This window comes from Mesoplodon densirostris, chromosome X (genome assembly GCF_025265405.1).
Source record: "Mesoplodon densirostris isolate mMesDen1 chromosome X, mMesDen1 primary haplotype, whole genome shotgun sequence".
Lineage (NCBI taxonomy): Eukaryota > Metazoa > Chordata > Mammalia > Artiodactyla > Ziphiidae > Mesoplodon > Mesoplodon densirostris.
The window spans coordinates 2,806,874-2,827,784 of record NC_082681.1 but is presented as its reverse complement, the minus strand read 5'-3'; the positions used below and the strand labels follow the sequence as shown (position 1 = coordinate 2,827,784).

General features: G+C 56.3%; 3 protein-coding genes and 1 non-coding gene across 9 annotated transcripts; 3 read left to right on the top strand and 1 right to left on the bottom strand.

Annotated features, from left to right (window-relative positions):
- Positions 1–1,209: 1,209 nt before the first annotated feature.
- RPL10 (ribosomal protein L10) lies at positions 1,210–3,908 on the top strand. 2 transcript variants are annotated; one of them, XM_060087796.1, is made up of 7 exons: positions 1,210–1,284; positions 1,390–1,435; positions 2,275–2,333; positions 2,422–2,529; positions 2,751–2,889; positions 3,449–3,611; positions 3,692–3,908. In XM_060087796.1, exons 1-7 carry the CDS (start codon positions 1,221–1,223, stop codon positions 3,842–3,844), a joined length of 732 nt encoding a protein of 243 aa, XP_059943779.1. In that variant the 5' UTR covers positions 1,210–1,220; the 3' UTR covers positions 3,845–3,908. The 2 variants fall into 2 exon arrangements, with proteins under 2 accessions (XP_059943779.1, XP_059943778.1); XM_060087795.1 differs by lacking the exon at positions 1,210–1,284 and adding an exon at positions 1,756–1,940 and having other exon boundaries at positions 1,407–1,435.
- Positions 3,270–3,404, top strand: LOC132482790 (small nucleolar RNA SNORA70). The gene has a single exon (XR_009530958.1). It is a non-coding gene; the product is annotated as a small nucleolar RNA SNORA70 (small nucleolar RNA).
- A 1,204-nt stretch (positions 3,909–5,112) lies between the features above and the next one.
- On the bottom strand, positions 5,113–12,649 carry DNASE1L1 (deoxyribonuclease 1 like 1). The gene is made up of 10 exons (XM_060087937.1): positions 12,540–12,649; positions 12,248–12,302; positions 10,503–10,668; positions 9,816–9,895; positions 7,603–7,691; positions 7,435–7,521; positions 6,249–6,349; positions 6,001–6,113; positions 5,672–5,920; positions 5,113–5,589 (listed from the first exon to the last, which is right to left on the bottom strand). The coding sequence occupies exons 1-10, from the start codon at positions 12,647–12,649 to the stop codon at positions 5,452–5,454; spliced, it is 1,188 nt and encodes a 395-aa protein (XP_059943920.1). The 3' UTR covers positions 5,113–5,451.
- On the top strand, positions 10,136–20,163 carry TAFAZZIN (tafazzin, phospholipid-lysophospholipid transacylase). Of its 5 annotated transcripts, none has more exons than XM_060087793.1 (10): positions 12,580–13,015; positions 13,182–13,310; positions 14,334–14,379; positions 14,620–14,705; positions 18,138–18,218; positions 18,327–18,368; positions 18,563–18,625; positions 18,771–18,823; positions 19,241–19,318; positions 19,440–19,631. In XM_060087793.1, exons 1-10 carry the CDS (start codon positions 12,907–12,909, stop codon positions 19,539–19,541), a joined length of 789 nt encoding a protein of 262 aa, XP_059943776.1. In that variant the 5' UTR covers positions 12,580–12,906; the 3' UTR covers positions 19,542–19,631. The 5 variants fall into 5 exon arrangements, with proteins under 5 accessions (XP_059943775.1, XP_059943776.1, XP_059943777.1 ...); XM_060087794.1 differs by having other exon boundaries at positions 12,580–13,036; positions 13,149–13,310; XM_060087792.1 differs by lacking the exon at positions 12,580–13,015 and adding an exon at positions 10,136–10,466 and having other exon boundaries at positions 19,241–20,163.
- Positions 20,164–20,911: the final 748 nt, after the last annotated feature.

Here is a 20,911-nt window from a genome sequence, read left to right as displayed (position 1 = left end):
GGAGGCCGTGTTCCCTGGGAAGGACCTTGTTGCAGCATTGCTGGAAGTGCACACCGCAGATCCTCCCAAGCCTTCCTAAAGGACCCATTCACTAAAGTGACAGGTCGTCCTGGAGAAGAACAGGTGTGTCACACCTGTCAAGTGACATGGGGAAGACTTTGTTACCTTCTTGCTCTCCCCACCTCTAGAAGCGTGGGCACCTCGGGCGGATACGTAGATCCCTGGTGGTATGGGTACTAGCTCTGGACACTTCTCTGGATGCTATTCTCGGGCGGGCCGGGGAAGGATCCGTGCTTTATCTTAGAACATCTCAGAGACACACTCAGGAGGCCTGGAATTGAGTGGGCGGGGAAAGAGCTGTGTGTGGGGGTGGGTGCCACACTCTGGGCCCTGGGAGGGTGGAAGCTCCCAGGAGTACAGATCAAGGCAGCTCTCAGAGGCCAGGACTGGGGCCCAGCCGGACAAGGAGTGACAGTGCTCGTTTGCCCTCTGAGTGGGGTCGCCACCTTCCTCTTCCCCTTCTCCAAGTCACCCTGGGGAGCACAACGTCTCTTTTCTCTGCCGGGTCAGGGTGGGCCCAACGGTGCTCACGGGATCTCCTGAGCCCTGGATCTTGGGGTCGGCTTTTTCTTGGCCTTTCTTGTGGGAGGGCGCAGACCGCCTGGGGCCGATGTAGGCCCCAGGTCTCCGGGAAAGGAGGACTTCGCGTACAGCTCGCAAACAAGAGGGCTCAGGACTCTTCGGGTACGGCCTGGGGGCTGCGGAGGCGGGACGAGGGTGGGCCTCCCGCTCCGGCCTCCCCGTCGACAAATGAACGCGGGCGGAGCCTCCAGCAGGGCGCTTCCCTGCTGGGCTCTGGAGCGCAGGGGAAGGTACAGAGGGCTTGTCCCGGGCTCCGCCATGCCCGGGAACACGCGCGCGGCCGCCGTAAGCCCCATTCGGCATTTTCCTTCTTTCAACTCTAGGAACATACGTCTTTCATAGTTACGGCAAAGCCTCGGGCAAGAGTTCTACGCCCAAAATCGCCAGCCGGAAGCCGGCTTCTCTCGCCGATGTGGCGAAGCCCCATTCGCCAGCTGGCAGCCTGCGGTAGGGGACCCAGCCGCCTCCCCGCTCTGCGCTTGTGCCCAGCCACTCTTGTACCAGACGTAGAGCGTCGCTGCGACTATGGCCCGGAAGTGTGACTATCTGCCCTCACCCGGACTCTATGGTTCCTACGCATGAAGATACATGACCTATATAAGGTCTGTGCAGGCGTAAGAGCATCTCTTTCCCTTCGGCGCGGTGAGTAGTCTGTGCTTGCGGCTCGTGCGGTGCCCTTGACATTTCTGTCTCCTAGTTCGAGGCCTGTCTTCGATTGCTCTTCCGATCTTGTATGTTTTGTTGCAGCCACTGAAGATCTTGGTGTCGCCATGGGCCGCCGCCCCGCCCGCTGGTGAGTGTCTGTTTCGCTGCTGGGGAAAGGGGGGGAGAATTGCATTTGGCTGCTAAAAGCAACCGTGGGGTGGGGTTTCCCCAGTGCGGTTTTCCTGTCTTGGGAGCGGACCCCGCGTATTCCCCAAGAACTTGCAGATCGCTTTAGGTCTTTGTTTGTACCATTTGGTTTTATAAATTCATGCTGGTGTTTACCGCTTCCCCCTTTTTGTTGGAGTGGCCGGTTGACCCAGGTCTGCATCTGTTAGCCCCAGTTTAGGGCTACAAGCGACGTCCGCCTTGCATCCTGCCTTCAGAGCTGAAAAGTCGCTTGCTTTTCAGGTTCGGCGCCCTCACGGCCTTTGTGTGCCATCCCCGTCTTATTTCCAGGCGATGTGCCGTGTGGGCTCCTTGGACACCAAGGGCAGTCCCAGAAAAGCGTGTTCAGCTGCCTCGTGTGCCCCGCAGGGGGCGCCCTTCACGAGACTTGGAGGCCAACTTCATGCCACGTGCCCAAAGGACTTTAGGTGGATGGCTTGAAGTGTGTTACTCTTCGCGGTATTTAAATTGAGAAAGTCCGTTTCAGGATGTTAGCCTTATAGGAAGTTGAAAACACAACAGGGCATATAGGGTGGGTTTTTTTTTTTTTACTTTTATAATCTAGCATAGGTATCCTAATTTCTGGCCACATCTTGCTTTAGCACCAATTTCCTGGAATGAAGACCAAGCTTAGAGATGACATGTGTCATCTCCCCCTCTCCCAACGCCCCTTTGGTTGTAGATTGAGGAAGCACTCAAAGTGTCTATTGTGGAGTTCACCTGTGAATCCCTGCTAACTTGGGTTCCTCCCCTTCCCCGCAGTTACCGGTATTGTAAGAACAAGCCATACCCAAAGTCTCGCTTCTGCCGAGGTGTCCCTGGTAAGTGGTGCGAAAGCTCCCAAACTGGTTTGGCTGCACTGACCCAGTTGCTATGGCACAGCCACACAATAACCAGATTTTTTTTTAGATGCTAAGATCCGCATCTTTGACCTGGGGCGGAAGAAGGCAAAAGTGGATGAGTTCCCACTGTGTGGCCACATGGTGTCGGATGAGTATGAGCAGCTCTCCTCTGAAGGTGAGGCAGGTTTCCTTGTTCACCATTCCTGGTCCCTTGTATGTGCTCCCCCAGCCAGACCTAGAGCTCACTGCACTGGAATTATCAGGTCATTAATCACGAGCACCCAATCATGAGCCTCTTTACTAAGCTCACCCAGCCAATACAGATGTTCCCAGAGAGCCATGGTAAGTGCTGGTGTGCCATTTTGTCTCACTCTGCTGCCTCCCCCACCCCAATAGCCCTGGAGGCTGCCCGTATTTGTGCCAACAAGTACATGGTGAAAAGCTGTGGCAAAGATGGTTTTCACATCCGAGTGCGGCTCCACCCCTTCCACGTCATCCGCATCAACAAGATGTTGTCCTGTGCTGGAGCTGATAGGTGAGCTGGGTCCTGAGACTCCTGGCCTTTTCAGATGTTCTCCCATTATCTTAAAGCCTGGGCTTGATTAGTTTTTTCATCAGTTAGGGCAAAGAGGTGGCCTCACAAAGACTCAACCACCCATAGCAAAGCCATACCAAAGGGCTAGCAAGTGGACTTCAGTGGACAACCCAGAGTCCCAGAGACAAACACAAAAGGCACCATGGCTCTGGGGACAGGTAGAGGGAGGGGCTTCTGTCGGAGTAGCTCCACTTTGAGCCTAATGACATAACCTGCAGGCAGGCAGGTTGCTGGCGTGGTCACAGGTTGGATGGCTTTCAGATGAGCCCAATAGCGCCTTGCAGGGATTCTAGCTAGTCTGTTTTGGGGTTCTCTGTTCTTTGCAGCCAGTTAAGCCGACTGTGCTCTTTTCCCCATGGGGGCCCAGTGTGCAATGGCTGCAAACAGCAGCCTCCTCGGTAGTGTATGCAGCCTGTTGCCTGTATGGGTTGCCCTAAGGGACCTTGGAGACAGCCCTTTCCAGTGGACATTAATGACTGGCATGCTGTCCCCAATCTAGGCTCCAGACAGGTATGCGTGGTGCCTTTGGAAAGCCTCAGGGCACAGTGGCCAGGGTCCACATTGGCCAGGTCATAATGTCCATCCGCACCAAGCTGCAGAACAAGGAGCATGTGATTGAGGCCCTCCGTAGGGCCAAGTTCAAGTTCCCTGGCCGCCAGAAGGTATGTAGTGCTGCAGCCTTGGTCTCACCTTTCCCTGCTCTTGTCCTCAGGCCTCCTGACTCAGCTGTTTCTCTCTCTAGATCCATATCTCCAAGAAGTGGGGATTTACTAAGTTTAATGCAGATGAATTTGAAAACATGGTGGCAGAAAAGCGGCTCATTCCAGATGGCTGTGGGGTCAAGTACATCCCTAATCGTGGCCCCCTGGACAAGTGGCGGGCCCTGCACTCCTGAGAGCCTTGGCGCTGCCCCCTCCCTACCCACGCCCACCAATAAACTCTACTTTCTTTTCCCTGTCTTTGCATCTGGATTCATGGGGGGTGGGGAGCCTCTGGGAGTCCTAGGGTTGCTGTCCCTTCTCTTCAGAAAAAGGCTGACAACTAAGCTGGCCAGTTGGCACTTAGCAGGGCCAGCACCAGGACTAGCACTTGGACCTGCCTTATATCCCAGGCGGTAGGTTCACAAGTCCCCCTGCATGTGCGTGGAGCACTTCCTTAGTAAAGTACCCACCCTGGGTGATGGAAAAGGGTCTCAGGCAGCTGTGGAAGCTCTTCCCCAAGGGTTCCAGACCAGGACGGGAACATTGTTGGTCACTGGGAGGAAGGAACCAGACCAGACATGGTTCTGGCTATATTTTCACCAGTTACCCCTGGAGTAAACATTTGCCCTGGGCCTGACCACATTTCCCTGTCTACAGAGTTGAGAAATGTCATCACCCCACCCCATCCTAAGCCTAACCCACTACCCCTTACAGGGCCTCACTCCCAGGGCCCTTTACTTCTGATATCAAGCTCCTATGGCTGAGATAGGGCTTGGCGACAAGAGACCTTTGGGCAAATAGTGTGCAGTGCCCTCTTTGGCCCAGGGGATCCTGGTGTGCTATCTGACAGGGCCACCCTGCTGTAAGACCAGCTGAGTCCCAGAGCTCTGCTAGGTGGGGTGGCCTGAGGCTGTGAGCCCAGGAGAAGAGGACCCTAAAGGGATTCGGTTCCAGAGCCCAGCATAGTAGCCGGAGAGCCTTGCTGCAGTCTGGCTGTGACTGCATGCAGCACTCGGCCCCTGAGAGGCCTCTGGCATTTTGTAATCCTTAGCAACTGCCATTTCTAAAGTTTAAAACTACCTTTTAACCTAAAGTTGATGCTTCTAAATCATAAAAACATAACTTGTACTTAAACGCCTCTGATGTCCTAGGTGGTGGGGGCCAGACTGCATGGTGGTTCTGAACATGGACTTGACCAGAGGTGCCAGGGCAGCTAGCTGGGTTACAATGAACTTAAAACATTTCCTGTTGGCGCGCGCGCGCGCGCGTGCGCGTGCGCGTGCGCGTGTGTGTGTGTGTGTGTGTGTGTGTGTGTGTACACTGCTTATCTCCGTCCTTGTATCTAGTGGGGTCTTGGTTCATATGAGTCCCACATATGATAAAGACCCTTTGCCATGTCTGCTACACATGTGTAATATCCCTGCAATCTAGCTTTCTGTTCTCAGCATGTATGGTCTTGTCATACAATAAAAATTTATTTATTTGGCTGCATCGGGGTCTTAGTTGTGACATGTGGGATCTTCCCTGTGGCATGGGGGATTCCCCGACCCCTCCCCCAGCCCCAGAGCCTGCTTTTTGTCCTCACTTCTTACACTTGCTGGGGGAAGAGTGGCATGGTTCCAGCCTCAGGGCCCCTGCCTTCCTCTTCCACATTCTAACGCCAAGCACAGGCCCAACCAAAGAACACAAGCCAAAGCAAAGGCACGTAGAGGAGTGGCGGGCAGGACAGAAGGGGGGTGGGGGTTTGAGTCCAGAAAACAGCATAGTCCTCGCATCTGTGGGCAGCTGGTATGCAGTGGCTTCAGGCCACCAGGCCCAGCTGGGGGGACAGGAGCAGCAGTAGTGACAGTAACAGAGTGGCCAGGCTGAGGGGCTGGGCCCCGTGCACCGCACAGCTCAGCTCCACCTCCACAGGGTAGTGATCACTGATGTTGAGGGCCTGGGGGTGGGCAGCGGGACAAAGCATCAGTCTCGGGGCCTAGGGGCTTCCCCGTGAGCCCGTTCCTGCCTCACCCCTTTACCTCCTCCTCGGTGAGCCCAAAGCTCCGGGGGAAGTTGAAGGCTGCTGCGCCGCGCAGCAGGCTCTGGAGATGCTCCCCGTGTAGCACTATGCGGTCGTAGGCGCAGTGGGTGCTGGCCCGCACCGTGGTGTCCACGCCATCAGGGATGGCCCAGTGGAAGCCAGCCTGAGTCCGAAGGACTAGGTCATCCAGGTGCTTTTTGGTCAGCGAAGCACAGTCAGCATTGAAGTCCCCAAGCAGGATCACGTCCTGGAGAGGGAAGCAGCAGTCGGGCCTGGCCACCTGGCCGTCCTGTCCCCCTCCCTCCCATACAATTGGCCCGGCCCTACCTCACTCTGCCAGCGCTGGGAGGCGTCCAGAAACACATGGTACAGGGCGTTCAGCTCCACCTCTACGGCCTTCGGCGTGGTGTGCAGTGGGACCAGCGCCAGGCTGGGAAGGACTGCAAGGCCCCAGGGACAGAGGGCTCCCAGCCACTCCTGGCCCTCCTCTGCCCAGTCCCCCGCAAGGCCCCATAGAACCCACCAGACCCCCATTCCTGCTCCCTCATAGCGGGCCACCCTTCATCCCTACCTACCCTTGCTGGGCAGAGAGAACCGGCACACAAAGGGCTCCCGGGCAAGGAGGTCATCCTGATCGTCGTACACGTAGGAATCCAGGACCTGCGTCTTGTGTGACCTGGTGGACCACTGGTTTCGGTTTGCAAGTGCCCACATTAGACCTGGCACTCAGGGAGGGGGCCCTCCACCAGCAGCTCCATTTCATGTAAGCACAGCCTGCCTAGCCTTTCTTTCTAGAACTTCTTTTAGATTGAGATATAATTTGCACATCGTAAAACTCACCTGTTTAAAATGCACAATTCAGTGGCGTTCAGTACATTCACAAGGTTGTGCAACCATCACCACAATCCATTTTAGAACATTCTTATAGCTCCAGAGAAACCTCGCCCATGAGCAGTTCCCGTTCCCCTCCCCGCCAGCCCCTGGCAGCCCCTGATCTGTCTTCTGTCTCTGTACATTCACCTCTGCTGGACATTTCATGTGAATGGAATCCAATAATACATAGTCTTCTGTGTCTGGTTCTTTCCCTTAGCACATGTTTCAGGTTCATCCAGGCTACAGCCTGGCTCAGACTTCCTTCCTTCTTGGGCTGAATGATATTCCACTACGTGGAGAGACGGCCTTTTGTTTATCTGTTCATCAGCTGACGGACACTCGGATCATTTCCACTTTGAGATTGTTATGAGCGGTACTGCTGTATGGGCGTGTCTCTGTTCCCCCATCATTTTGGAGGGAATTCTAGACATTATGTAATTTCATCTATATATAGGAACAGGTCTCCTTCCCTGACTGCCACCCTTGCCCTCTTAATCCTGACCCCCGCCCCCCAGGCTATCCTCCCAGGGACTTAGGGCTGTTTCTGGAAACTGGGTCTGCCCAGGACCCACGACAGGCCCCTGGTGAGCCTCTTCCCAGAAGCTGCAACCAGTCACTCCCAAAGAGGGAGCCAGCCTCACCCCGAGCCCCTGTGGCTTCCACAGGAGAGAGGCGGGGGGCCCCACATCTGTACTTGCAGAAGGAAGGCCACCTGCTGGAGGGACACATGGGCAGTAAAGCTGTCTGGGGTAGAGGACAAGAAGACCCCAGGGTAAAACCACTGACAAGAAAAAGTGTGATGCGGAGGTGAGGGCCACCCTTGGGGCTATTGTGCCACCGCACACGGGGCCAAGTGTCCAGACCGCCCTGGTCACCATCTGCACTCACCGGTAGATATACACGTATTTCTCCTTGTACGTGCCACGCCCCAGCAGGAGGCTGCTCAGGGAGCTGTAGGGCCCAGAGTCATCAAATCTGCCAGGAAAGGGGAACCTCGGGTCAGCAGCCCTGAGGCTCTGTGGGGCCCCCAGTTTAGACCCACAGAGCCCTCCTCACCGATTGAGTTCTCGAAGCAGGAGCGGGATGGCACTGCCAGTAGAGTCCACTACCTCCTGCAGCACTGTGATGTCACAGCGAGCCAGGATCTGCAGGACACCAGGAAGGCCAGCCCCACTCAGTGCCAGCCACCCTGGGAGAGGGGTGGTATCCCTGGGGACCTGGCACCAGCGCGGCCAAGAGTGGCATGACACGCTGGCTGCAGGCCCAACAGAGCAGCGAGGCTAGAAGGGACCCGGGAGAAGATTGAATGCCATCTCCACCACCACCACACCCACTTTACAGAGGAGGAGACTGAGGCCAGAGACAGGGAAGGAAGGTGCTCCATGTCTCCACACCGTGTCTCCTGATGTCCCCTCTTCTCTGGCACATGCCCCTGGTCAGGTAGGGCTAGGGGCTTTGGGCCATGGTCCTTGGGGGCACAGCTTCTCTGCAGTGATGAACCTACCCGAACTAAGGTGTCCAGCACAGGCTCCCTGGCCACCTTGTTCAGTGTCAGCCGCTGGGTGTTAAAAGCACAGATGTGAAAGGACTCAGCCCCACCAGCCAGGAGGAGGAGCAGGAGCAGGGCATGGCCGTGTATGGGCTTCTGGAACCCTCCAGAGGAATCCAGGTTGCTCCAGGTTCAGGTCCCAGTTGGGCTCAATTCTGGTTCCAGAAGGACATGGTAATATGCGACAGAGAAAGTGATGCCATCCTGCTGCTGCCCAGCACCAGCCTCCCAGAGCTGCCAGCATCACACATTTCCTGCCTTTCTTCCTTGTGGACACCTTCCAACATCAGCATGTATGGTTCAATCTCGTTCTTTTTAATTGCGGTCAAATACACATAGCATCACGTTCACCATCTTAACCATCTTTAAGTTCAGTGGCATGAAGCCCCTTCACATTGTTGTGCAACCATCCCCACCATCCATCCCCAGAACTTTTCCATCTTCCCAGACTGAAACTCTGCCCCCATTAGACACTAATCCCCACCCCTCCTCCCCCAGCCCGTGCCCCCCCCCCTACTTTCTGTCTCTAGGAATCTGACTGACTCTAAGCAGCTCATACAAGTGGAGTCACATGGTATCTGTCTGTCTGTGACCATTTGATTTCACTGATCATAATGTGCTCATTTCATCCATGTCAGAATGTCCTTCCCTTTAAATTCTAAATAACATTCCACTGTATGGATGGACCACATTTTGTTCATCTATTCACCTATCCATGGACACTGGGTTGCTTCCACTTTTTGGCTACTGTCAATAGTGCTACTGTGAACATGAGTGTACAAATATCTCTTCAAGTTCCTGCTTTCAATCCTTTTGGTTAGATACCTAGAAGTGAAATTGCTGGAACATATGGTAATCCTAAATTTAATTTTTTTGAGGAATTGCCATACTATTTTCCACAGTGGCTGCCCCATCTTACATTCCCACCAGCAGTTCACAAGGGTTCAACCTTAGAGTGGATTCCAACTTTTCACCACCATTAGCAACTAGAAGGACCATCTTCGTACATCTCTGTCTCCTCACTTGGCAGACATTATGCTTAAGACAAACTCCCAGTAGCATAATTGTTGGATTCAAGGGCGTATACATTTAGAATGATCTCGGATACACCAACTCACCACACTGCAGTGTGTGATGGAGCCCCTCTCCCCATCCCCTCCACTACTGGTGAGCCCTACTTGTTCATCTTACCAGCTGGAGCCCCCCTCTTCCTGAGTGTCTTTCTCAGTTTATCTTTCTCTCAGGCTCCCAGGCTTTGCCCTGTCTTTTGGGCTCAGGCCTTTGCTCAACTCCCTGTTGGTGTTGCCCTCATACAGCGACGTAAGTCCCTCTACTTCTGTCTGCCTGCTTTTCTCTGTTGCCTTGTCACCTTACCCCTTGGTTTCACTTTCTGCTTGCCTGGGCTCCATGCCTGTTTCTCCCTAGCCACCTGCTCTGTCATTCATGCTACTTTGGGTCCCCTGCCCTGGTATCTATTCTGGGATGTATGTAGGCCTTTAGGCAGCCCTGGGCTGGCAAGGGCAGGCTTGGAGGCTCTGGGGCCAGGGGCTCCCAGGTGGGCGGAGGAAAAGAACTAGAGACTTCCTGGCCTCAGCCCAAAGTCGGTCCGGGCTCCCAACACCAGCCCTTAGCCCCAGCCCTGGGATTCCCTTCCCCTCTCGCCTTCCCTCACAGGCTGGGGGCAACTTCCTCCTTCCCTCTGGCCAGAGGGCTCCCATACCTGCGCAGACCGGGTCGTCTCCACACCACCTTCCTGTGCTGTGAGCGGATCGCGACTCCCCACGGAATCACAGGGTCTGCCTAGGCAGAGACCACAGACGAAAAAAGAGGAACAGGCTCTCAACTCTCCCCACCCGTCCAGGCTGGTTCGGCAGCCCCACCCTTCCAGGTGGGCGGGTCCGGCCCTGGCTCCGCCCCGGAGGCCGCAGGGAGGTTGGACAGCTGGCCTGGCGCGGACCTGGCCGCCCACTTTCCCGCCAGACCCCGCCTTCCCCGCCCGGGTGGGACAGGGCGCTAGCGGAGGCGAAGGCGGGGGAGGGTTTGAGCAGATGACCGAGCTGTGAGTCAGAGTTTTTCCAGTGCCCAGGGCGCGCGGCGAGGAGCTGCCGGCGCCCGAGCGCAGACTCTGTTCTGCGCTCTCCCAGGCCCAGCGCTCAGCCCCCGTCCCCGGCCACCTGCAGGAAGGATACGGTGGGGAAGACTCCAGAGCTGGAGCGCGTGCCCGAAAAAGGGAAGCCCCACGGCGAGCCTGGGCGCCCCCGAGGACAAGAGCCTTCTCTCCAAGTCCTCGGGCCGGGCCCGGTGTGGCTGCGCACTCCTGAGCGTTCTGAATACCCAAAGCGAGCGACAGTCGGCGCAGGAACTGGCCACGGTTGGTGGAAGCCGAGGGCGGACTAAAAAACTGTACCTGAGAGATTAGAGCGCTGGCAGCTCAGTGCCCCGTGGGGGTCCTGCACTGTCGCTGCTGGGACAAGTGGGGGACTCAGGCGGTGTCTGCGGGCGGGCGATGGGTCCTTACTGGATGGTTGTAGTGCGGTCTTCGGGGCATTGTCCCCGTTGGCAGGACCTACGTGCTAATGGATTGGGGGTGGTGATGAGCCGAAGATTGGGAATTTTTTTTTTCCGCGTCTTGCTGGATCTTAGTTCCGGACCAGGGATTGAACCCAGGCCCTCGGCAGTGAGAGCACCGAGTCCTAACCACTGGACCGCCGGGGAATTCCCGGGAAAAATATTTTTAATCAATAAAATTATACTTTGCTTTAAAAATAAAAAATAGACTGCTTAACGACTACAGGGCTTTCTTTTTGGGGTGATGAACATGTTTGGACCTAGTTAGAGGTGGTGGTTGACAACACTGCAGGTGTACTAAACGATATAAAATACTGTAATATATATAGTATTTCCTATTGTATGTTATATGCTGCTATATGTTACATATTGCATCACGTTACATTATATTACATACACACATTCGTATAGTACAATTCTGTAATATTGTGATTATATAAAGTTGTAGGGCTTCCCTGGTGGTACAGTGGTTAAGAATCGCCTGCCAATGCAGGGGACATGGGTTCGAGCCCTGGTCCGGGAAGATCTCACATGCTGCGGAGCAACTAAGCCCGTGCACCACAACTACTGAGCCTGCGCTCTAGAGCCCGCGAGCCACAACTACTGAAGCTTGCGTGCCACAATTACTGAAGCCCTAGTGCCTAGAGCCCGCGCTCCGCAACGAAAGAAGCCACCGCAGTGAGAAGCCCGCGCACTGCAACGGAAGAGTAACTCCCGCTCCATGCAACTAGAGAAAGCCCACGCGCAGCAACGAAGATCCAATGCAGCCAAAAATAAATAAATTAATTTTAAAAATTAAATAAGGGCTTCCCTGGTGGCGCAGTGGTTGAGAGTCCGCCTGCCGATGCAGGGGACATGGGCTCGTGCCCCAGTCTGGGAAGATCCCACGTGCCGCGGAGCGGCTAGGCCCGTGAGCCATGGCCGCTGAGTCTGCGCGTCTGGAGCCTGTGCTCCGCAACGGGAGAGGCCGCAACAGTGAGAGGCCCGCATACCGCAAAAATAAATAAATAAATAAATAAATAAATAAATTGTATGTAGCTAATTATGTAAAATTACGTAATGTAACATATACAATACATAACATATAACATTACATATGTTACATACATAAAATAATGTATGTAATATAAAATGCTATAAAATACTATAAAATGGTTAATTCCATGTTATATGAAATTAATGAAAACAAAGGGGAAAAAAACTAAAGTAAAAGTGCTCTGCCAGCCCCGATCTTTTTTAAAAAATGAATTTATTTTATTTATTTATTTTTGGCTGCATTGGGTCTTCGTTGCTGCGCTCAGTGCACGGTTCTCTCATTGCAGTGGCTTCTGTTGTTGCGGAGCCCGGGCTCTAGGCACGCGGGCTTCAATAGTTGTAGCACGTGGGCTTAGCTGCTCCGCGGCGTGTGGGGTCTTCCCTGACCAGGGCTAAAACCCGTATCCCCTGAATTGGCAAGCAGACTCTTAACCACTGCACCACCAGGGAAGCCAGCCCCGATTTCGCGTGGTGTCAGGTAATCGTGCTGCGCAGCCCATGTTACTCACGGAGACTTCACCGGGGAGGAACTAATGAGACAAAACGTACCTGCAGCCGGCGGGCGGCCTCAAATCCGGGCTGCTCCGCGGTGCTTTGTGACCACCTAGAGGGGTGGGATAGGCAGGGTGGGAGGGAGGAAGACGCAAGAGGGAAGAGATATGGGAACATGTGTATATGTATAACTGATTCACTTTGTTATAAAGCAGAAACTAACACACCATTGTAAGGCAATCATATGCCAATAAAGATGTTAAAAAAAAAAAATCCAGGCTGCTCCGGAGCGGGGCGGGGCCATGCGGCCCGCGGGCCCGCCCCCGCTGCCGTCAAGCGGCCCGAGCACGTTTTGCGACAGACGGCTGTAGAGCCCGGTGCCGTCGCAGGCTCGCTTTCCGGCGGGTGCGGGGGCCTCGCGGCTGCTGCCCCCGTCCGCGCTAGTTCCTCAGTGCGCATCCCGTCTCCTGGGTCCAGGGCGGCTAGTGTGTGGCCAGAGATCGGGGACGGGCCCGGTTCTGGCCTGACCCACTAGGTGACCTTGGTCGAGTCCCCTGTCGCGGCGAGCCGCGGCGCCAGTCTGTGGCGCCGGCCTGTTAGGGACCCATCCCCCTAGCGGTTGAGGATACAGACCTAGATTAGCCCCACAGCCTGCCCCAGGGCAGGAGGAGCGCCGGGCCGCCGGGGGCGGTGGGGGAAGCTCGGTCGGGGGGGAGATGCCCCTGCATGTGAAATGGCCGTTCCCCGCCGTGCCGCCGCTCACCTGGACCCTGGCCAGCAGCGTCGTCATGGGCTTGGTGGGCACCTACAGCTGCTTCTGGACCAGTGAGTGGACCCAAAGCCGAGGCAGGGTTGGCCACGGGTCTCCACGCCCAACCAGAGTTGGGGTTCGGGGTTGGGGGCGCTGGCAGGGGCTGGCTTGGCCGGGGGGCGGAGCCCTGGGCTCCCCGGAAAGGAGGCCAAGATCCCGACCCTTCCGCTCTCCCGCCAGAGTATATGAACCACCTCACCGTCCACAACAAGGAGGTGCTGTACGAGCTCATCGAGAACCGAGGCCCAGCCACGCCCCTCATCACGGTGTCCAATCACCAGTCCTGCATGGATGACCCTCACCTCTGGGGTACACGGGCCAGTGTGCTGGGTTTGGGGAAGCAAGGAGGGAACCTGGGACAGGGCCAAACACAAGCAGCACAAACTCACTCCTCACGGGCTGCTTTGCATAGCTCTGGCACTCCTGCCTCTGGGATGTCCTGCCCCAGGGGTGAAAGTTTGATCTGCAGCCCCTTCAGCATCCTCCTAGGGAGTGTAATTTGGAGAGGGCCTCAGATATTTGGACGGAGTGGTCACAGGGCAAGGTCTGACAGCTTCTTTACTCTGATGTATCAGGCCCAATGTGTCAGACCCTCCATTCTCTAAACTGTTGACGGTTCCAAAGAGCCTTGGGAACAAATCTGAGGACCACAGAGTGTCCTGTCAAGGAAACTCTGGGCTAGGGGCTGGAAGACCTGTGTCCTGTTTCCAGGTTTGCCCCAGGCTGGGTTTGTAGCCTTCCACCAGCCTCGTTTGGGAGCCCGCTTCCCCACCTAGAAGTTCCTGCTCTGCTGAGTTCACAGGGAGTGGCTTGGCTCCAGTAATCCAGATGGCTGGGTACAGGGGTGTCCGGGGCTCCCACTGTTGAGCTCAGGAGGTTATAGACTAGGAGGTAGAGCTCGTGGGGAGCCATTTGGTCAAATCAGAGCCTTTCTTAGGTCACCCTTGCCGCCGGGCAGAGCACGGCCTGCAGGGTGCCACAGGCAGATTCCAGGAGACCAGGAAGGAGGCTCTAGAGCCATCCAGTAACCTGGACCAGGGTGGTGGCAGTGACAGTGGGGGAACGGGTAGAAGAATAGGCAGCGTCAGAATGTATCGGGGAGGTAGGCAGACCAGCTGTGGTGACTAATAAGACACAGGGGGTGGGAGAGAGGGAGGGGCCAGGGAGAACTTGGGGGTCCAGCCCAAGTGTCGGGAAGATGCCACTTTGGGCCATAGGGAAATGGTAGTGCTGCTGTCCATGTCCCTCATTCCCCGAAACAGGATGACAGAAATCGACGCCCCCTAGGCACAAGGTAAGTTGGGGCATGGAGTCTTTCCTCTCCTTCTCCAGGGATCCTGAAACTCCGCCACATCTGGAACCTGAAGCTGATGCGCTGGTGAGGAGCAGTGGGCCCTGTGGGGGCCGCAGGCTTCACCCACCTCTGCCCAGGTCTGCCCTCCCCCTACTGTGCCCAGGAGGAGCCTCCAGCAGTTCAGGCGGGGCACGAGGTGGGGCCCCGCAGGCCCTCCTGTGCCTCCATTCTGCACTGCCCACGATGTCAGGCGTCATGCTGGGGGCAGGGCAGAGAAGCAGGGTGCAGGGGAGGCCGCAGTGACTGCGTCTGTCCCCGCTCCAGGACCCCCGCGGCCGCAGACATCTGCTTCACCAAGGAGCTGCACTCCCACTTCTTCAGCTTGGGCAAGTGCGTGCCCGTGTGCCGAGGTGAGGTGCTTCTGGGGACTTCTCTGGCCTCCCTTGGGGCCGGGAGACTGGTGGCCCATGCCTCTGGCTTGGCAGTGCTGGGAGTAGAGAGGGACCCTGGTGGGACAGGCAGCCAGGGAGCCGGGGGCCGCTGCCTCACCTGCGTGAGGCCCAGCTTCTTCCTGCGGCAGGAGGGGTGGCGGTGGCTTCCTGCAGAACACTCCATTCCCTGCGACTGCCTGAGGATTGTGTGCCTCCGGCTCCGCTGTTAGAAGTGGCCGAGGCGTTATCCACGGTTCCTTCCCCTGAGGACGTTGCTGAGAGAGACTCAGTGACGGCAGTGTGGTGTCATCAGCGTGTGATGGTGGTGGCCTGTGCTGTAGGGCGAGGGGTGTGACGTTGAGTGATGACTCAGCACCTCTCGAGAGCCTCCGGAGGTGGGGCCCATGTTCATCCCCCTTCTCCAGAGAAAGGGGCTCAGAGGGATAAAGGTGCTGGCCCAAGGTCACAGGGAAAGAGGTGGCAAAGCCAGGATGCAAATCCAGGTTGCTTTTTCCTCTGGGGAAGCAGGATTTTTCCAGGGAGAGTATGAAAGGAAAGGCATCCTAGACACGGGAAGCATGTAGCAGACACTGGAGAGGTACGTGATGAAGGTAGAAAATGTGCATTGCAGGCTGAAAGTGAAGGTTCTGGAACGATCATGTGAAGAATTTGGGCTCTGCTTTCTCATCTGGGTAGTGACGGGGCTTTCGAGTGCGGTTAGAGAGAGAGCCCCTGGCTGCAGTGTGCCTGGAGGGCAGAAGCGGGGTCGAGGATTGTAGCTGGGCCTCTGGGGGTCACCACGGAGGGCAGAGACGAGACGGCTTTGGGATACGCTCTGGAGGCGGAGTGGACAGGACTTGATAGGTTGGGTTTAGGAGGGGGCGAGGAAAAGAAAGCGCAAAGATGCCACTAGGTGATGTCTGGTAACGATGAGCCACTGGGAGGATGGGACTAGGGGAAGGCAGCATGGTGGTTGAGGGGAGCCTGTCACCTGAGGGGGGAATGGTCCAGAGACAGTGAGATGCGCAGCTCTGGAACTCAAAAGAACGCTTGGGAATAAAGATACCGGGAACTCAACCGCAAACAAAGTCACAAACACAGAAGTGAGGTGGTAGACGGGGAGAACACGGAGAGAGCAGGGGCAGCACCTCAGCACAGAGGGAGACACGAGCCACCAAGACAGCAGAGGGCAGTGGCCAGAGAGGAGAGAAGCAAAGCAGGGCCCCTCGGTACTGTGGAAGCCTCCAGGGACCCTGGAGAAGCCATTTCTCTGGCCTGACAGCCACAGGAGCTTCGGGGCAGGGCATAGGGTAGACAGTGGGGTGGCCACTCCCCCCAGAGGTTGGGTTGTGAAGAGGAAGTAACCAAAGGGCGTTGGAGCTCAGGGAAATCTTATTTCTAGTAGGTGGAAGTAAAACATGGTAAAATCCAATAAAGTAACCTCAAATAACAAACAACATTCTTTAATGAAAAGCTGCAGCACCCACCCTCCAGATCCGCAGACCTAGTTACTCCCCAGAGATAGCCACCTGGAACACTTTCTCTTTTTGCTGCTTTTGGAGGTGGCTTCCTTTCACTAAAACACAAGCAGAGGCTACAGTGTCATGGCAGGTGACCGTGGCATTGTCTATCATGCACTGCTCTGAGAGATGGCGACTCTGCTCATGTACCCCATCCCTGAGTCTCAGTTCTTCCTTTCTGCAACCTCAGAGGCCTTCCATGTCCACTTCTAGTCTCAGTCTTCTTTTTGACCCGCATCTAAGTTTTATTGCACAATAAAAGCAGCAAGTGAAATCTTAATCCTAAGCACCTTCTGGTGAGAGAAAGTGGGCAGGGACAAGCTGTTTCTCAAATGCATTTGATGTGCAGCAAAGATCTAACAACACGTATCAAAGCAAAGGAAGTATCTGGCATATGTTGCTTCTGTGTTCCAGAAAATTCCCCTTTCCCCCCAAGCATAGGCCTTGTGATAGGACGTGAAGTGTCAGAGTGATCTTGCACAAGCTATACAAGTGAGTAGAAGTAGCATTTGCAAAAGCTAAACATTAGGAAGTGTTGCTCCCAAAGCACGGTATTTGTAAATTTTGATTCCAAGCTGGATGGCTCGGTTGCACCAGTGGGTTTTTGTAGATCAGGAGCCTGCGCCCCTGCAGCCCACCCCTACCGGCTAATGCGAGCCCAGGTAGGGAAACTGCTGCTCTCAGCCGCGACGCCCTGAGAAACTGCAGTGGGTGACTGCTCCCCAGCTCCAGCCCCTAAGGGAGCTGCCGGGCCGGGTTCCCATTTGGGTTGAGTTGAGACTCCTGGATCCCTATCTAGCACCTTCCAAAGACTCCACCTTGCAGAGAACAGGTTGAAAGTCCATTTCTTTTGTTTTTTGCGGTACGCGGGCCTCTCACTGTTGTGGCCTCTCCCATTGCGGAGCACAGGCTCCGACGCGCAGGCTCAGCAGCCATGGCTCACGGGCCCAGCCGCTCCGCGGCATGTGGGATCTTCCCGGACCGGGGCACGAACCCGTGTCCCCTGCATTGGCAGGCGGATGAAAGTCCATTTCTTAGTGCATTGGCCCAAATAGTCCTGGTGTCCATCTGTCTGTATCTCTCCCTCTTTGTGATGCAGCTCTCTATTCCTTACTTGATAACATAAGGATATTTACCCCGCTTCTTCAACCTCCCCCCGTTCTCTGTCTCTGTCCACTCTACGGACAAGGTTGACGAGTGAGGCTCTTAACTGCGCTTGGGTACAGATTGCCCCCATGTGCCTCCAAGTCAAGAGCCAGCACGCGGCATTAGGCATTCATGTCTGTGTTGTTGCTGACCGCTGGGCCACCTGGGTCCAGTGTCGTGGTCTCAGGGCAACTCCAAGGCGAGTGTTGCTCGCATTGGGGGCAGTTCAACCCTGCTGTTTTCCATGTAGCAGGTTTGAGTTTTCCCCAACTCTCAGTGACACTGTGTTCCATCAAATGTTCTCCCGTTCCTGAGAGGCCTAGCCGAGGGTGAGTCTAGTTTTCACGGGGAGCCCTTCAAGGAAGGGGCCAGCAGGAGGCAGGGCCAGCAGAGGCTGAGGGCTCAGGAAGGGCTGGGGGGCCTGTGAGGAGTGGCTGTGGGAACTGGCCTGGCAGAGACCCCGGGGAAGGGCCGCTGTCCAGAATCTGGGGCCCAAGTGAGGCTGGAAATCACGAACAGACTGGGCCAGAGGCAGCAAATGGTAGGCTCGCCCCAGGGTGGCTCATCCTAAAGCTCCAAGAGCCCAATCAGGGAGGCAGCTGAGCAGGCCCGAGAGGGACCGGCCTTGGAAGGTGATCGTGTGGGACGCCCGCTGGGGGCGGGGGAGCAGCTGCTTCGCGCCCAGGGATGGTGGAGGAGGGGCCCTGGAGGATGGAGACTGAAGGGAGGGACTGTCTCTTGGCAGGAGATGGCGTCTACCAGAAGGGAATGGATTTCATTTTGGAGAAGCTCAACCACGGGGACTGGGTGCACATCTTCCCAGAAGGTCAGTGGGGCTGGCAGGGTCGTGACCCTCTCAAGAATATGGGTGGGACTGCACCCCTGCCGCCGCCCGGCAGCCCCCAAGCCTCACCTCCATCCTGCCTCTCAACAGGGAAAGTGAACATGAGCTCCGAGTTCCTGCGCTTCAAGTGGGGTAAGAGCCACTGGCCGTCTCCGTTTGGGTTGGACTGTGGCAGGCGGGGCAGAGGAGCATGTTGGGAGCAGCAGGAAGGGCAGGTGCCGGCCCAGGGCAGCTGCTCTTGACTGGGGGCGGGCAAGAGTGGCCCTGGCCGTAGGCTGGCACCGAAGCTCCACTCATGCCACCATTTCTGCCTCTCCCTGGGGTAGGAATCGGACGCCTGATCGCCGAATGTCATCTCAATCCTGTCATTCTGCCGCTGTGGCATGTCGGTGAGTCAAGGCTGCGGCCCAGGGAAAGGGGCTTCGCTCGGTGGTATTGGTGGGTGGGTCTCCTCTGGGTGGCAGAGAGGGGGTGCCCGGGCTGCCCTGCTCCACCCCACACCTGCTTCCCAGCCTTCTGTCTGCTGTGCTACAGGAATGAACGACGTCCTTCCTAACAGCCCGCCGTACTTCCCCCGCTTTGGACAGGTGGGTAAGGCTGCTGACCTTGTCTGTCTGTCTGTCTGTCTGTCTGTCTGTCTGCCATCTGCCCCGTGGCTCCCACTCAGCACCACTGAGGCCAGATTCAGGAGGCTGCAGCAGGGGGAACGGAGTGAAGCGGGGCGGGGGGGGGGCCTCCTGGCACCAAGGCCGGGGCCGGTGCAGGGGCAGGGGCAGGCCTTGGGATTGGGACAGGACAGGATGGGATGACTAGGGCATGGACCCCGGGACTGGGATGGACCTTGGATGTCACTGAGCCCAACCACCTCGTTTTAAAGAGGTTAGAGTGGACCCGAGGGAGTACTCAGCAAGGTGGGGACAGGATTTGGCCTCTGGCTCCCCAGGGTGCTGGGGCTGTGGGCACCCCCCGCTCCTGTCACCCACTGGTGGCCCGTCTCCACACAGAAAATCACCGTGCTGATTGGGAAGCCCTTCAGTGCCCTGCCTGTGCTCGAGCGGCTCCAGGCAGAGAACAAGTCAGCTGTGAGTTTCTCCCCCAGGCCATCCCAGCGCTGTCCTAGCCCATCCCAGCGCCCTTGGCCTCCTAGGGACCCTGGGCGAAGCTCCCTGAGGGCTGCAGGCCAGCCCCAGTCCTTCCCCTCAGGTGGAGATTCGCAAAGCCCTGACAGACTTCATCCAGGAGGAATTCCAGCGCCTGAAGAGCCAGGCCGAGCAGCTCCACAACCACCTGCAGGCCGGGAGATAGGCGCCACCCCGCCCAGACCCCGCCCAGACCCTGTCCCGGCTTCCTCTTGGACTGGGGCGGGGGCGGGGAGGGGCTGCGAGGCCTGGGACAGAGGCAGCTCTGGGACCCGAGTCCCAGCTGCCAGGCGATCGGTGCCGCCTTTGGGTTCTGGCCCTGCACAGAGCTGGGCTGGGGAATAGACTGATGCTTTGAGCTCAGATACGGTTTTTTAGACAGATTTGTTCAGAACCCTTAACGGGTGCCCTCTCCTAGTCGGTGAACGTTCCAGCTCCTCTGTGGTTTTTCAGCTGAAAGAAGGGTCTCAGCTGCTCCTCCCACTTGGCCACCAGGGAGGAAGACATTTAGGCAGGGGCCTCCTTCCTGCTTGCCTTCAAGGTGTTCTCTCCCAGGGCCGGGCACTGGAGGGAGGGTAGTTGAAGCGGGGCGTGGCCAGGCCTGGCTTCTACCCGCCTGCCCTGATCCAGGAGCTGCTCACCACTTCCTCAGGGATGGCCGTCAGCCATGTCTTCCTTCTGCCCGTGCTCCCCACAGGCGTGGGACCCTCGGGCAGGGCCCAGCCCTGGGCTGCAGGTGGAAGAGCTGCCCTTTTCCAGAAGTGGAGCCCAGCCAAATGGAGCCTGCAGCAAGGGCCCAAGACCCGGCCCCTTGCCCTCATGCTGGGGCCTACCGACTTCTCCGTCCTTTCCGCCTCCCTGGCATCACTTGAATCCCCTGGGGCCTGGGTTTTCATGTTTTATAAACAATAAAGCATATGTGTTGTGCTCTTTTATATCTGGCTTCTCTGTAGGGGTGGGGGTGGGAGGTGACCCTCTGGACAGGAAGGCTGGACCTTAGAGCTCTGGGCACATCAAGAGTACTTGACCAGATGGGCTCTCAGTCTGTACCAGTCACCTAAGACTTCCGTCATTGTCTATAATCCCCATACAACCTTGTAAAAATAGGGATTAGTCTCATTCTGCAAAGGATGCAGAGCGAGGTTAATGGACTTGCTTCAAAACCCAAAGATTTGTAATACACGTAAATAACGCACGGCTCACACCCAGAATAAATAAAGAACTCCTATAAATCAGTAAAAGGATAAACAATCGGATAGAAAAATGGGAAGATTGATGTGAGCAGGCATTTCATACAAGAGGAAACACAATGGCAGAGCTGAAAATACATGTACTGTATGAGTTTGCTGTAACTGCAGTAACGAAGCACCCTAAACTGATAGGGTTAAAACAACAAAAGATTTATTCTCTCACAATTCTGGAGGTCAGAAGTCCAAGGTCAAGGTAATGGGCAGCAGGGTTGGCTCCCTCTGGGGACTCTGAGGAGGGATCTGCCCCTCTCCTAGCTTCCAGTGGTGGCCAGCAGTCCTTGGTGTT

Excerpts from the sequence above, each read along its gene's own strand:
- RPL10 (XM_060087795.1), top strand. The coding sequence starts at position 1,807 with ATGTGCCGTGTGGGCTCCTTGGACACCAAGGGCAGTCCCAGAAAAGCG. Across the intron at positions 2,530-2,750 it reads TGAGCAGCTCTCCTCTGAAG|CCCTGGAGGCTGCCCGTATT; the intron begins GTGAGGCAGGTT and ends CCACCCCAATAG. Across the intron at positions 2,890-3,448 it reads TCCTGTGCTGGAGCTGATAG|GCTCCAGACAGGTATGCGTG; the intron begins GTGAGCTGGGTC and ends TCCCCAATCTAG.
- DNASE1L1 (XM_060087937.1), bottom strand. The coding sequence starts at position 12,649 with ATGCGCACTGAGGAACTAGCGCGGACGGGGGCAGCAGCCGCGAGGCCC. Across the intron at positions 6,114-6,248 it reads GTTCTCTCTGCCCAGCAAGG|TCCTTCCCAGCCTGGCGCTG; the intron begins GTAGGTAGGGAT and ends GGGGCCTTGCAG. Across the intron at positions 5,590-5,671 it reads TTGGGCTCACCGAGGAGGAG|GCCCTCAACATCAGTGATCA; the intron begins GTAAAGGGGTGA and ends GCCCACCCCCAG.
- TAFAZZIN (XM_060087790.1), top strand. The coding sequence starts at position 12,907 with ATGCCCCTGCATGTGAAATGGCCGTTCCCCGCCGTGCCGCCGCTCACC. Across the intron at positions 14,380-14,619 it reads AACCTGAAGCTGATGCGCTG|GACCCCCGCGGCCGCAGACA; the intron begins GTGAGGAGCAGT and ends TCCCCGCTCCAG. Across the intron at positions 18,626-18,770 it reads TCTGCCGCTGTGGCATGTCG|GAATGAACGACGTCCTTCCT; the intron begins GTGAGTCAAGGC and ends GCTGTGCTACAG.